General features: G+C 43.4%; 1 protein-coding gene across 1 annotated transcript in view; it reads right to left on the bottom strand.

Moving 5' to 3' along the window:
* RNF180 (ring finger protein 180) overlaps window positions 1-8,005 on the bottom strand; it is a 131,603-nt gene extending 123,598 nt beyond the window's left edge. Inside the window, exons 1-2 of the mRNA XM_067568781.1 lie at window positions 7,912-8,005; window positions 122-260 (exon numbers count right to left, since the gene is read on the bottom strand). Coding sequence (XP_067424882.1) covers window positions 122-223 — 102 coding nt within the window. The 5' untranslated portion in view covers window positions 224-260; window positions 7,912-8,005. The remainder of the gene's footprint in view (window positions 1-121; window positions 261-7,911) is intronic.
* Window positions 8,006-13,360: the final 5,355 nt, after the last annotated feature.

Genomic DNA, 13,360 nt, shown 5'->3' on the forward strand with positions numbered 1-13,360 from the left:
CACTTCACACTTTCTGGACAAACATTTTGGTTTCAGAGTGACACACATTGACATTCATGGAATCTTATTATATACGGGTACTAAATCAATGGCAATGGAAAAATAAAGAAGCTGTACTTACTTCTAATACTTGTTTTCCATGACATTTTATGAGGCAATCAGAATTTGCTATATATTTTCTACACTTCCAGCAACGAAGCATGTCACCTTCTAGGATATTCATTTTAACCTATGGTTCTTCAACTGTTTATCTGTTAGAGCTGTAAAGACAACAAAAATGTATAATTTGTTTAGGTACCTGTAATCTGCTCTAATTACACAGGGCCTCAGCCTGCAAATCTTAGTCACATGAGGAGTCACACTAGCACACTCACACTAGCAACAAATATTTTGATTTTTATATAGTACTTTTCATCCAAACATTTCAAAGCACTTTACAATGAAAGATAATTATTGGTATCTCCATTTTACACATCGGAAAGCTGAAGCACACGGCAGTCAACTGATTTGCTCAAAGTTATACAGAAGAGAGTAGTAGATTTGGAAATACCTATAGAACCCATGTGTCCCAATTCCCAGCTTTGTATCCTATCCCTAGACCACGTTACCTCCTTGAGTAGTTCCATTCACTTGTTATTATTCATTAAATTATATCACACCATATATTTGCATGGTTCTTTAGAATACCAAAAAGACAAGATCCCTTATCCAGTGAGTTTACTATCTAAAGCTCTGATCCTGCAAGTTACTCTGTGTGAGAGGACACCTACTACTTCAGTCAACAGGAACATCACTCCAGGCCAAGGGTCAGCCCACTTGCAAGATAGAGGCTTACATTAAGATAACACCAAACTGAAGGAGATGAAAGTTGATATTCTGCCTTTGCCCACCACTGTATTCCATAATTTTCTTTGGTCTTCCCTAAGTCTTTAGCCTCTGAAGTCTCTTCTCCATGCCAATTTCTCTTTCAATCTTTCTGACAGGAACCTCATAAAACTCTTCCTTTCCCCTCTGCCCTGCCAGAAATCCACCTCCTGTTCCAGTCCCCTGCTTCTTCTGATATCCTTGTGCCAGCTACCTGAAAATTAAACCTAAGATTTACATTTAAAGTGTCCCCTGGATCATAGTGTGTTAGCCATCCGTACTCTAAGCATTGAAAGGGTACATTAAAATTAAAATCAGCATTTAAAATTAGGGCTTGTCTAGACTCACGCTTATGCCGGAAAAACATTTGCCGCTCTGATTTGTAAAAAAACACTCTTCTGAGCAACATGAGCTTTGCCAGCAAAGGCGTGAGTGTAGAGAGCTCTCCCGCCAACATAGCTACTGCCCCTCGTTTAGGTGGTTTTATGATGTCAGCGGGAGAACTCTCTCCAGCCAACATAACGCGGCTACACTAGCGCTTATGCTGGCAAAACTTATGTCACTCAGCGGAGTGTTTCTTCACACCCCTGAGCAACAAAATTTTGCTGGCATAACCGCAAGTGTAGACAAGACCTTAAGTGACGAAAGATCGTAGAAAGGATGTGTGCGCCTGCAATATCAATTTGCAATTGAGTCAACAATTTCACACATTTCTACTGACTTTACACTAATAATAAAAGCTCAGAGGTATCTAACCAATTGTTTATACAGTCCATTGATCTCCTTTGCATTTCTCTCTAACAAGCAATAGCCTAGGCTGTATGTCACCTATCTGCTTGGTTTCTGAAGAAAGATCATCTCATTAAAGGAAAAGCACTGAAATGATCCACATATTTATGTCAAAAACGGAGTACTTATTTCAGCAGAAATGTTGCTTTTTCCTCCACAATAAACTAGGCTTCAGCTCTCTTACCAAAGCTTTAGTTGTCACAATATTCTGTTTACTTAAATGCTAATTATGATTATAATATACAGCCAGAATATTTAAAAAAAAAAAAAATAAAGGTCATGCTCAGAAACTAAAATAAGACAGATCGCTTCAGTGCTTTTTATATTTTCCTGCAGCTTTCAACCCACAGGTAAAGTATGAACTTACGTTAAAACTCTAGTATTCTTTTATTAGACAAACTAATAGAATAGTATTAGTAGTAAGTAAAAGCTTCAGATCAGTATTGGTTGAATAAGAGATCATTGTAGGTGCATTTAAGCATATTCACATTCAAGACCTTGTCTTGCACATGGCAAGAATTTGAAAAATGCAAATGCTTTGAACCACATAGGACATCAATGTATCTTGAGTTTTGCTTACACAGTTACTGTCAACACAGTTATTTAACAATTCTTCAGCATATGACATATTTGAAAGCAGCAGTCAAAGGGTATAAAAGTGTTAAATGTCTCTCTCAAGAAAGTATCCAAATCAATCTCAGGTTTTGAAACGTAATGAATAATACCAGTCAGGAGCGCTACTGCAAATGTAATTTTGAACACACCTTAAATACATTGTGAAAAAGTAATTCCAAGTTATGCATTTATAAATATTACAAAATTAGCTTTGATCTATTTGACTGACGATAGGTCTTTCTTGCCTATTTTATAATATACATTAACAATTATGTATTTAGTCCTGCAATGCATCAGTGAGGATCTCAAGAACAGAATGAATCTTTGTATAGTTCTCAGTTTCTTTGACTAGCTCAAATTTGTATTTCAAAAATTTCCAAAATAAAGCTCTTGTCCTTCACTAACATTTACTTATGTTCAAACAAGGCTTGTTTATCTACATATAACATTATGCTTCATTGCATTACTCATACCATTAAAAGAACCCATCTTATTATAACATCAGGGAAGCACTCAATCATTTATTTTGCTAAACAGATGATCACTTGTTTTTTGTTGCTTCATAAAATGAGCATTTTAAAAACACATTTCTTCTTATCTGACCCATGTCCATATGCAAAGATATTTTAGTTGATTTTATGCATTCATAATAAGTATTTTACAGTAACGGTCTCATTTCTGAAAAATACAGGTTCTATTTTTGTGGCTAACAATGCCTTTCGGGTACAGCTATGTCAAACTATAGTTTAAAAACCAGGGAAATAATTAATTTGGAGAAACAAATTACAGTGGTTTGCAGTATTGTTCTGCCCTAGCAGTTGTTTTTAATGAAAAAATTCCTGAAGGACTATTAAAGTTCTGCACACCTTTGCTTTTCTTCAGTTCTGACTACAGAGGAAACAGACAATCTATGCCCAATTTTTCTGCAAATGAAGACATATGTAACAAAAGTTAAAAAAAAAAAAATGCCAGCATATAATCTGCCATAATGATCTCTGCTTCTTTAGCACTAGACTTGGCACAAATGCGTCTGTGGGGTTTGTATGTTGCAGAAGCAGATTAAAAACTCTTAATGAAGTGGATACTTATGGAAAAAACAGATACAGGCTTAACAATAAATTACTTGGTTCTTTTGCAGTGAGTCTTTACTAAAATGAATAGTGTTTAGGGGGACTGCTTCTTTGTTACGTACTTCTGCAGCAGTACCATAGCAATTTTAATTGTACAGTGCTGTATTATAATAGCTGGCTGAAATTAATAATAGGATGGAGAACTTCACATTTAAATAATTGTCTCATATGTTCAGAAACATTTAGCTGATGAGCACCATGAACTTAAAAGGCACATCATAGCTAGAATATGAGTGGAACCTGAAGCTTCAAGCCACTCTATACGCACAAACGTTAGAATCATAATAGCACTATTGTTCAATACAGATAGTTCACAACCTAGGTCAGTGAAAATTAAACATATAGCCCTTCACCAAGATTTTCAAAAGTGTCTAGTGGTTTTGGGATAGACCTGACTTTTAGAAAGTGCCCTGAAAGTGTCATATTAAATACTCAACAATTGAGACATCAAAATCACTAGAGAATTGAAAAATTGTGTCCCCTATGTTTTCAAAGATAACCTTCCAAATGTGACCTACTGCAATGATATCTTCCTAAGTTTGCAGATCGTCCCAACACCTCTGCAGTTATTTACAACTTTGCCAAGCAGCAACAGAAATCACATCAGTTTCATGGATGCTGTTCAGAATCTTTTGGGGAGGAAAAAAAAACCAAGACAAAAATCACATCATGTTTTTTTCACTCTATATGGGAAAGCAATGAGCAGCAACATGAAAATGCACTGGAGCTATTCACAGTTGAGGAACACCCAAAAATTAGGTGAAGGATGGGGACAGGACAGACGGATGGATGGACGGACACACACACACAGCCAGGAAGTTGGAAGATGGTGTTCAGTAGTGGACCACCTTCCCAACCATCAGTTAGTTCTAGGATAGGGAAGGAAAACAAAAAGCCCCTTTTCCCTTCTAGCAGCCACTGGCTATTAGGAGGTCTAATAATATTTTTAGGTCCAGCATTAAATAAATCTAAAGTACTAACTTCAAATACTGTATTTAGTTTTGATCACTTAATCTCAAGAGAGACATAATTAGAAAAGATCAAGAAAAGTCCAGTGAAAATTATTACAGAAAAACGTAGGGGCTTCAAAGGACTATGGGTGAAATCTTGATGGTATTGAAGTCAATAGCCAAACTCACACTGACTTCAGTAGAGACAGGATTTTATCATTGGACTGGTTTGGAAAAGAGATGAGTAAGAGAAGATATAAAATAATAAATATCGATTCTCTATTCTTTTTGGTCCCTGACCCCACCAAAAATCATCTCATGACCCACCATAACACACACGCCTTTTTGGCCACAACAAATTGTGGGAATTGGGTCACAGCAAGAAATTAAGGGTGGTTTTCAAATTCTGGGACTTGGGACTTGCTACTGCAGCAATTACTGGAAGCTCTGGAGAAACGGTGATTGCTACAGATTGTAAGTCTTGGACTGAGGCACTGAGGAGAGTTGGTTTTTGCTGGCCAGTGGAGTTGGTGTTAGCAGCTGGGTTGGAGGATATAAAACTGATCCCTACCTGATCTCTTCACGATATAGTATTAGGGGCTTTTAAGCCTTCCTCCTAAGTATCTAGTAGATATTCTTCAAAGAAAGTCAAAGATTGGAGAAATAGTGTTCTTTTCCACCTAACAAGTATTTCTAAGATGCCTATCACCTTGGTCTTTAAAGGAGATATTTTCAAAGAAACAAATGGAAGTTTCCAACTCCCACTGGAACTCAGGCTTGGTCTACACTACAAAGTTAGATCTTCCTTATGTCAACCTACTTATGTCAGTGTCTACACTAGAATGAGGCATCTGCCGAAGTAAGTGGTCTGCTACACTGACATAATAATTCCACCTCCGTGAGAGGCGCAGCACTTATGTCAGTGTAGTTAGGGCAATGCAGTGTCTTACATTGCCTGTCATTTTGTCAGCAGCAAGGACTCAAAGGTGGAGCCGTGAAATTGACAAGAATGTCAGTTTCACTGCTGGTGTGAAATTGAGCCCAGGGTGGAAATCACAGCTGCCTTCCCAAGCTGTCAGCCTGACACTGGGCTCACAGCTGGAGTCCCCCTCCCCCACATCCCACGGTGACAACCTGCACTTTGAGCCAAGTGCGGGCTCAAGCCCGCACATCTGTCAGTGCCCCACAATGTCCCACTTCAGTCAGTGCACGCATTCCTGGTGAGGATGCACTCCACCAGCAGAAGAAGAGTAGTGTGGATACCAATAGCAGATTGAATTATTATGGTAGCTGTAGGTTGACCTAAATTAAGTGAACCTAATTCTGTAGTGTAGACAAGCCCTCAGGACAAGTTAGGCATCTAATTCCCTTCAGTTTCTTTGAAAATTCCAGTCTAAGTGCCTAAGTAAGTGCTGTTCTAGTATAGCAAATATATATTGACAGGAATTACACATCTGTATGTGAGGAAGACTACACCATTAGAAAATAAAAATAATGAGGGAATGGGAGACCAGGAAAGATAAAGAAGTACCAAAGTAAATGCAGTACACCAAACTCTACTGATGTAAGCAGGACACTTTCAACAAACTTTCACCAGTTCATGCCAGGACTGAATTTAATCAAAGATGTGCCAATTGTTTAGATTTCATGATTTTAAAATGTTGTCTGGTACAGTTATTTGATGCAAGAATGACTTTCCAAAGGACAAAAACAACGAGAGTTCTGTAGCACTTTAAAGACTAACAAATTTAATTTCAGCAGGCATAAGCTTTTGTGAGCTTCAGCTCACTTCAGCTATCAACTGCATCTTGCACCCCAAAATAATTCCTAGAATTAAAAAATCATCAGTGATGGAGAATCCACTACGACCCTGGATAGTCCAGAGCTAGCTGCAGGGGTCTGTGCCACATTGGTGCTGTCTTCAGGCTCCTTGAGAAAAGTTCAGGACAATTTCCAGACCTGACTAATGCCAAGTCTACACCACAGACCTATATCGGTACAATTACGTTGCTCAGCGGTGTGAAAAAGCCACACCTCTGAGCAACATAGTTATACCAATTTAATCACCCATGTAAACAGTGCTATGTCAACAGGAGAGCTTTTCTTGTTGACGTAGCTACCATCTCTCGGGGAGGTTGATTAACTATGTGGATGGAAGAAGCTTTCCTGTTGCTATAGTGTTGTCTTCACTGAGGCCTTGTGTACACTAGAAAAATAAAAGTCAACCTAATGTAGGTCGACTTACAGTCACCGTAGTAATTAAGCGGTGGCTGATGGCCACACTGCCCTCCTTGGGTCAGTGGAGGAACACTTCCACCAACCTAAGAGGAGCAACCTGGGAAGCTGAGAGCCTGGTCTCTAAGCTCCCAGGCTCCAGGTGGGCTGACTCCACCCACTTCCAGTTCCTCCCTGGGAGCCAGTCCCAGGCTTCTTCCCTCCCCATTTCCCACTGGGAGGTAGGGAAAGCTGCCTGGGGCTTCTTGCCCCTGAGGAGTGGCGTCCAGTTGCCCCAGCATCTCATTCTTCTCCCCCCATACCCCAGTAGCCTTGTCAATTTCATGTCTCAACCACTGGGCTTCTCACCCCACTTGCAGCCAAGAGCTGAGACCAGGCCCCCAAGCTTCTTGCCCCACTCCCAGCCAGGAGTGGAGACCAGCTGCTCAGCTCTCAAGGGGGCTTTCTTGTCAAAAAGCAGTGAAATTGACAAAAATGACAGCCCCACAGCCAATGTAAGGGAGACAGTGTCTGTCGCCCTAACTAAGTCGACATAAGTTCTACACCTCTCCTTGAGGTGGTTTTACTATGTCCGCATAGCAGGGGAGTTACATAGGTGGGAGGAGCATTTTAGTCTGTAGAGCTCCACTGTTTTGTGACAAAAGCTGACTTTTGTCAACAAAACTCTTTAGTGTAGACCAGCCCTGAAACATTACAGTGGCGCTGTCCATGAAAACAAGTCACCAGTCTTCACACCACCCTTCATCTTGGCAGCAGAAAGGGCACCAAACATTGGAACTGCATTTTGTCAGAAAGATGGACGATGAACTACATAGAAGAACACGCCAATCCTGCTGATACCAACAGCGCTGGTGAGAAGGGATCCCGGGAATCGCTCACGATGGCCTGCGGGGACCCGGGGACCGGAGAGAGCTTGGCTATTTCTTCTTTGCACAATGAGATCACGAACGCGGAACAGCTCCTGGCGAGTTTTCCTCTCCACATAGCTCGGCCCAGCCAGACCCACAAGGCAACCTGTGGCTCGTCTCCCCGGGGGCCGGCGCTGGGGGAAGGGCACCGACTCTACCCAACGCGGCAGCCTGGGGAAACTCGGCCGGTTTGACAGCTGAGATACGTGTCCCCTAACCCCAGCAGCCAAGCCCGCCCCGCCCCGCCCCGCCCCGCTCAGCGAGCGGACCCCACGCCCCCCATGAGGGGCCCGCCCGGCCGGCCCCACTCGGAGGCAGGGCCTGCCCCGCAGGGCTGGGGGTTGCTGGGCCCCGGGCTGGCGCGGCCTCCCCGGCTTGGGGGCAGCGGGCCAGGCTGAGCTAAGGGCGCCCCCTGCTTACCGCTCGCCGCACGCCGGGGAGGAGGGCGTGAGTACCCGGCCCTCGCTCAGGCCGCGGGTCCGGCCTCTGAAGCAGGCGCGGGCGGGGACTGGAGCCGAGCAGCCGCCGACGGAAAGAAACTGGAGACAAACAGCAGCGAAAAGCGCTCCGTGGTGGTCGGAGCCCAGGCCGGTGGGGAGGGGGCTGCTCGCCGGGGGATCCCCGGGGCAGGGCCAGGGGCAGTGGGGAGAGGCTGCTGCCGCCCTTCTTCCTGCTGCTTCCGCCGCCCTGGAGGCGGGGCGGGAGCTGTGGTGTGTGGCAGAGTTATCACCTGCTGCTTCCCCCCTCCCCCACCCAGCCTCATGAGGTGACGGTGGGGACAATAGGGCAGCGCAAGATGCGCCTTCCCTCAGCACGACTGGGGGGTGGGTTTTAGGGCAGCGGTTCCCCTGGGGTCAGCTGCATATTTAATGGCGTTTGTATGGACGAGGGGTTGAAGACATAGTGTTGGTATTGAGGGTGGAGCCTCAGTGATGGACCAGGACCCACTGGGCTAAGCGTTGTACAGACACACAGTCCCTACACAGCTTACAAACTATAGGACAGGCGACAACAGATGGCTAGACTTAAACAGATGGGAGCACAAGGAAACAATGAGGCACTATTGGGCAAGACTCACAGTGCAACAGCAGTCTAACTGCCGTCAAGTTTTTTGTGGCAATCACACCATAAAAACATCCCCCTGTGTTGCCAACCCCTCGTGTTCAGGTATCACCAGGCAGGCTGTAAAATCATGATTGACTTAAAACATCATGAGATGTGTAATAACAATAAGTTTAGGTTCTTTTTATTTGCCTTCAGGTTTTTTAGCCATCAGGGTGCATCAGAGTCACGTTTTCAAAGCTTTTCTCCAACACCACAGGAGCGAGACACTGTCTTAATGAAAGTGGAGTCTCAGGATCATAGGATTCCAGGAACTGGGCTTTAAGTACAACACCAAATATCTCAACATTCACAGTAAAATTACATAAAAACACTGGTGTTTCAATGGGACATTTAAACTTTCCCATCACGCTTTTTAAATAAATTTCCATCATTCTGATTGTCCAAGTCTCACATCCACTCAGAACATAACATAAGAATGTATCTACTGTGTCAGATCAATGGTTCATCTAGCCCAATATCCTGTCTTCTGACAGTGTCCAATGCTAGATGCTTCAGAGGGAATGAACAGAGCAGGACAATTATCAAGTGATCCATCCCCTGTCATCTAGTCCTACTTTCTAGCAGTCAGAGGTTTAGGGACACCCAGACCATGGGGTTGCATCCCTCACCGTCTTTGCTATTAGCCATTGATGGACCTATTCTCCATGAATTTACCGAATTCTTTTTAATCCAGTTATATTTTTGGACTTTACAACATCCCCAGCAATAAGTTCCACAGGTTGACTGTGCATTGTGTAAAGTACTTCCGTATGTTTGTTTTAAATCTGCCACCTAATCATTTCATTGAGTGACCTCTGGTTTTTATTTTAAGTGATAAATAATACTTCATTATTCCACACTATTCATGTTTTATAGACCTCTATTATATCCACCCTCAATCATCTCTTTTCTAAGATGAACAGTCCATCTTTTTAATCTCTTCTTGGCTATGTCTACACTGCCAGTGGCACAGCTGCCAGTGCAGGATCGATTTTACGGATTCGATTGGGCGGCAGTAAAGATTTGCTCAATGGAACCCGGAAGTTGACTCCATAAATCCACCCTGGCAAGTAGCATAGCATTGCGTTGACGGGAGGGCATTTCCCATCTGCGCAGCACAGTGGAGATGCCACGGTAAGTAGACATTAGGAAGTTGATGGAAGATACACAAGTTACTGTACATAGCTTGCGTATCTCCCATTGACTGCCGCCAAAATCTGTGGCCAGTGTAGACCTGGCCCTTGAATGGATGCTATTCCATACCCCTACTAATTTTTGTCATCCGTTTCAGTACATTTTCCTGTTCTAACCAAAACTGCATCCAGTACTCAACCTAGGGGTGTAGCATGGATTTATATAGTGGCTTTATGGTATTTTCTGTGTTATTTTCTGTCCCTTTCCTAATGCTTCCTAACATTGTTAACTTTTTTTGACTGCCACTGCACATTGAGCATATGTTTTCAGAGAACTGTCCACAGTAACTTCAGGATCTCTTTCTTGAGTAGTTATAGCTAATTTAGACCCCATCATTTTCAATGTATAGTTGGGCTTATGTTTTCCAATGTGCATTACTTTGCATTTATCAACACTGACTTTCATCTGGCCATTTTGTTGCCCATTACCGAGTTTTATGAGATATCTTTGTGATTCTTTGCGGTCAGCTTTGGACTTAACTATTTTGAGTAATTTGGTATAATCTGCAAACTTGGCCACCTCACTGTTTACCCCTTAGTCCAGATAATTTATGAATATATTGCACTGCACTGGTCCCAGGACAGATTGTTTGGGGAGACCCCTCTCCACTGTGAAAACTACCAATATACTCTTATCTTTTCTTTCCTCTTTTAACCAGTTATCAATCCATGAGAGGACTTTTTCTATTATCCCATGATTGCCCATTTTGCTTAAGAGCCTTTGGTGAGGGACCTTGTCAAAGGCTTTCTGAAAGTCCAAGAACATTATATCGACTGGATCACCCTTATCCATGTTTGCTGACATCCTCAAAAATTCTAGTAGATTGGTGAGATATGATTTCCCTTTACAAAAGACATGTTGACTATTCCCCAACATATCATGTTCATCTATGTGTCTGATAATTCTGTTCTTTACTATAGTTTTGACCAGTTTGCCTGGCACTCAAGTTAGTCTTACTGGCCTGCAGTTGCGAGGATCGCCACTTTAGCCTTTTATAAAAATCAGCATTATATTAGCTATCCACCAGTCCTCTGCAATGACCTTGTCTTCCTTGAGTTCTTCTTTAGCACCTTGATTGCCAGGTGACCCCACTGACTGTTTGGCAGTGTTCCTTCTTCTGATGTATAGTACTTTTAAAAAATTACTATTAGTTTTTGTGTCTTTTACTAATTGCTCTTAACATTTTTCTTTTGGTTTGCCTAATTATATTTTTAAACTTGACTTGCCAGAGTTTATGCTCCTTTCTATTTTTCTCAGTAGGATATGACTTCCAATTTTTATAAGATGTCACGGAGGCATATTTTTAGTCCTCTTACTGGTGTTTTTGGTTGTTTTGTTTTTTTTTAAATTTGGGGTATACATATAGTTTTAGTTTCTATTATGGTGTTTTTTAAAAGTTTCCATGCAGCTTGCAGGCATTTTACTCTTGTGATTCCTCCTTTTAATTTAACTAGCCTCCTCATTTTTGTGTAGTTCTCCTTTCTGAATTTAAATGCTACTGTAGAGGGTTTCTTTGGATGTTAAATTTAATTTCATTATGGTCGTTATATCCAAGCAGTTCAGCTACGTTCACCTCTTGGACCAGATCCTGTGGGCCACTTAGGACTAAATCAAGAATTGCCTCTCCCTTTGTGGGTTCCAAGACTAGCTGCTCCAAAAAAGCAGTCATTAACTGTGTCCAGAAATTTTATCTCTGCCTTCATCCTGAGAGGTGTCATGTTTCTAGTCAATGTGGGGTAGTTAAAATGTGACATTATTATTACATTTTCTATTTTTGTAGCCTCCCTAAGCTTCCTCAGCATTTCACAATCATTGTCACCATCGTGGTCAGATGGTTGGTAGTGTATTCCTACCACCTGTATTTCTTTCCTCGATCTACAACAACTCAGTGTATGCTGAATTAGCTTTATCTTGCACCCAAATCTTGCTATTATCTATTGTTCACAAAATATTTACATCTCAACTGCTAAATTATTAGCCTGAGTTTATAGAAGTCCTTGCTCCATCCCTATCTCAATTATTTTAATCTCTTTGAGGTTGATGAGTATAGTTGATGAGTTATTACAATATGCTATACACTTGCTTGTAACAGCAGAGGAAGCACCCCAGCCCAGGAGGGGCTCAGCAGCCATCAGCCAGTAAAAGAGCTGTAAACAAAGGATTACAACACAGTGACAATTGGACAAGGCTATATAATAGAGTTTGCTCAACTCTATGACTCACTCACATGGCAGGGATTGAGCAACCTTGTGACTCAGCAGAACCCACCCAGACATGCCTGGACTAGGGTCTAGTGGCCACATGATCAGAAGATATAAAAGAAGGAACAGAGGCTCCATGCTTGGTCCTTTCTCCTCCCCCATCAATGCTGAAAACAACAGGAGGACCATTGGAACACTAAGAAATTGGACACAGGCTTGAGAGAAGCCTGTATACTGAGAACTGGAACATCCAGGTGGGGTGAGAAAACTGCTAAGTTTAGGTCAACGGTTCTCAAATGCAGCCACCAGGGGGTTTCTGTGCGGCCACGAGAGCATCCAGCAGCTGGGAAGGGAGGAGCAAGGATCCTCCCAGTCAGGTTTCACCTGGCCACTCTTGGGCAGGTGTACAAGCCAGGACTTGTTGGGAGCAGTCCCTGCAGGGTGAATAACCCAAAGCCCTTGGCTCCCAGAAGTACCTTCTGCCGCCGGACTGCAGTGCCAAGGTAAATGACCCCTCCTCCCCCGTGTCTGCCTTAGGGTCCGCACCCCTCCATGCCAGCCACTGGCTGCCCACCTGCCTCTGGGGTCTGGGCACCCCCTCCTTTCCTCCTTCTGGCCACGCCAGTGCCTGGGGTCCAGACATCCTCCCCCTTCCCACCCTGCCTTCCCAACATCCGTCCCCCTCCCCCCTGACTGCACCAGTGCCTGAGGTCCAGACATTCTCCCCCTTCCCTCCTTGCCTTCCCGAGATCCACCCCCTTTCCTCCCTGCCAGCCACTCGATTGCATCCAAGGTCCTTGTATTCACCCACTCACCCCCCTCTCCCTGCCAGCCACACCAATGCCTCTGAGTCCCAACTTCCACCCCCTTCCTCCCTGCCTTTTCGGCACCCACCCCAGTTTCCTCCCTCCCTTCCAGCTGTTCGATTGCCTCCAGGGTCCTTGCATTCACCCACTCATTCCCCCTCCCTGCAGCCGCGCAAGTGACCCCCAGCCTCCAGCAGCCCCCTACCTAAACTGCAGTTCTTTCCCCCCAAAACAGCCCCCTCCCTGCCTCCTGCCAGCTAGCTCAGGGCAGTTGCTGCACATGTAGCTAGATTGGCTGCTCTGCAGGGAAGAACAAGTAACTTCCTCCAGCCGCCTGACAGAAGCTTCAGTTCTTCATGCATGCCACTCACCTTTCTCACCTGAAAGGTGAGTGGGGCAAGTGAGGCAGCCTCCTGAACTTTTGCTAATATTCTGATCCACACAACTGGTGCATCAAAACCTAGAACTGTAATTTCATTATTACACTGTATTTTTAGCAGGAAACAAGTTGAATAATAATGTGTTATTTTGTTCTTAAATGGGAGAAGTTTGCGTACTGGAAAT

Source organism: Emydura macquarii, unplaced genomic scaffold (genome assembly GCF_026122565.2).
Source record: "Emydura macquarii macquarii isolate MOO-44397 ecotype Brisbane River unplaced genomic scaffold, CSIRO-AGI_Emac_v2 contig_2897, whole genome shotgun sequence".
Lineage (NCBI taxonomy): Eukaryota > Metazoa > Chordata > Testudines > Chelidae > Emydura > Emydura macquarii.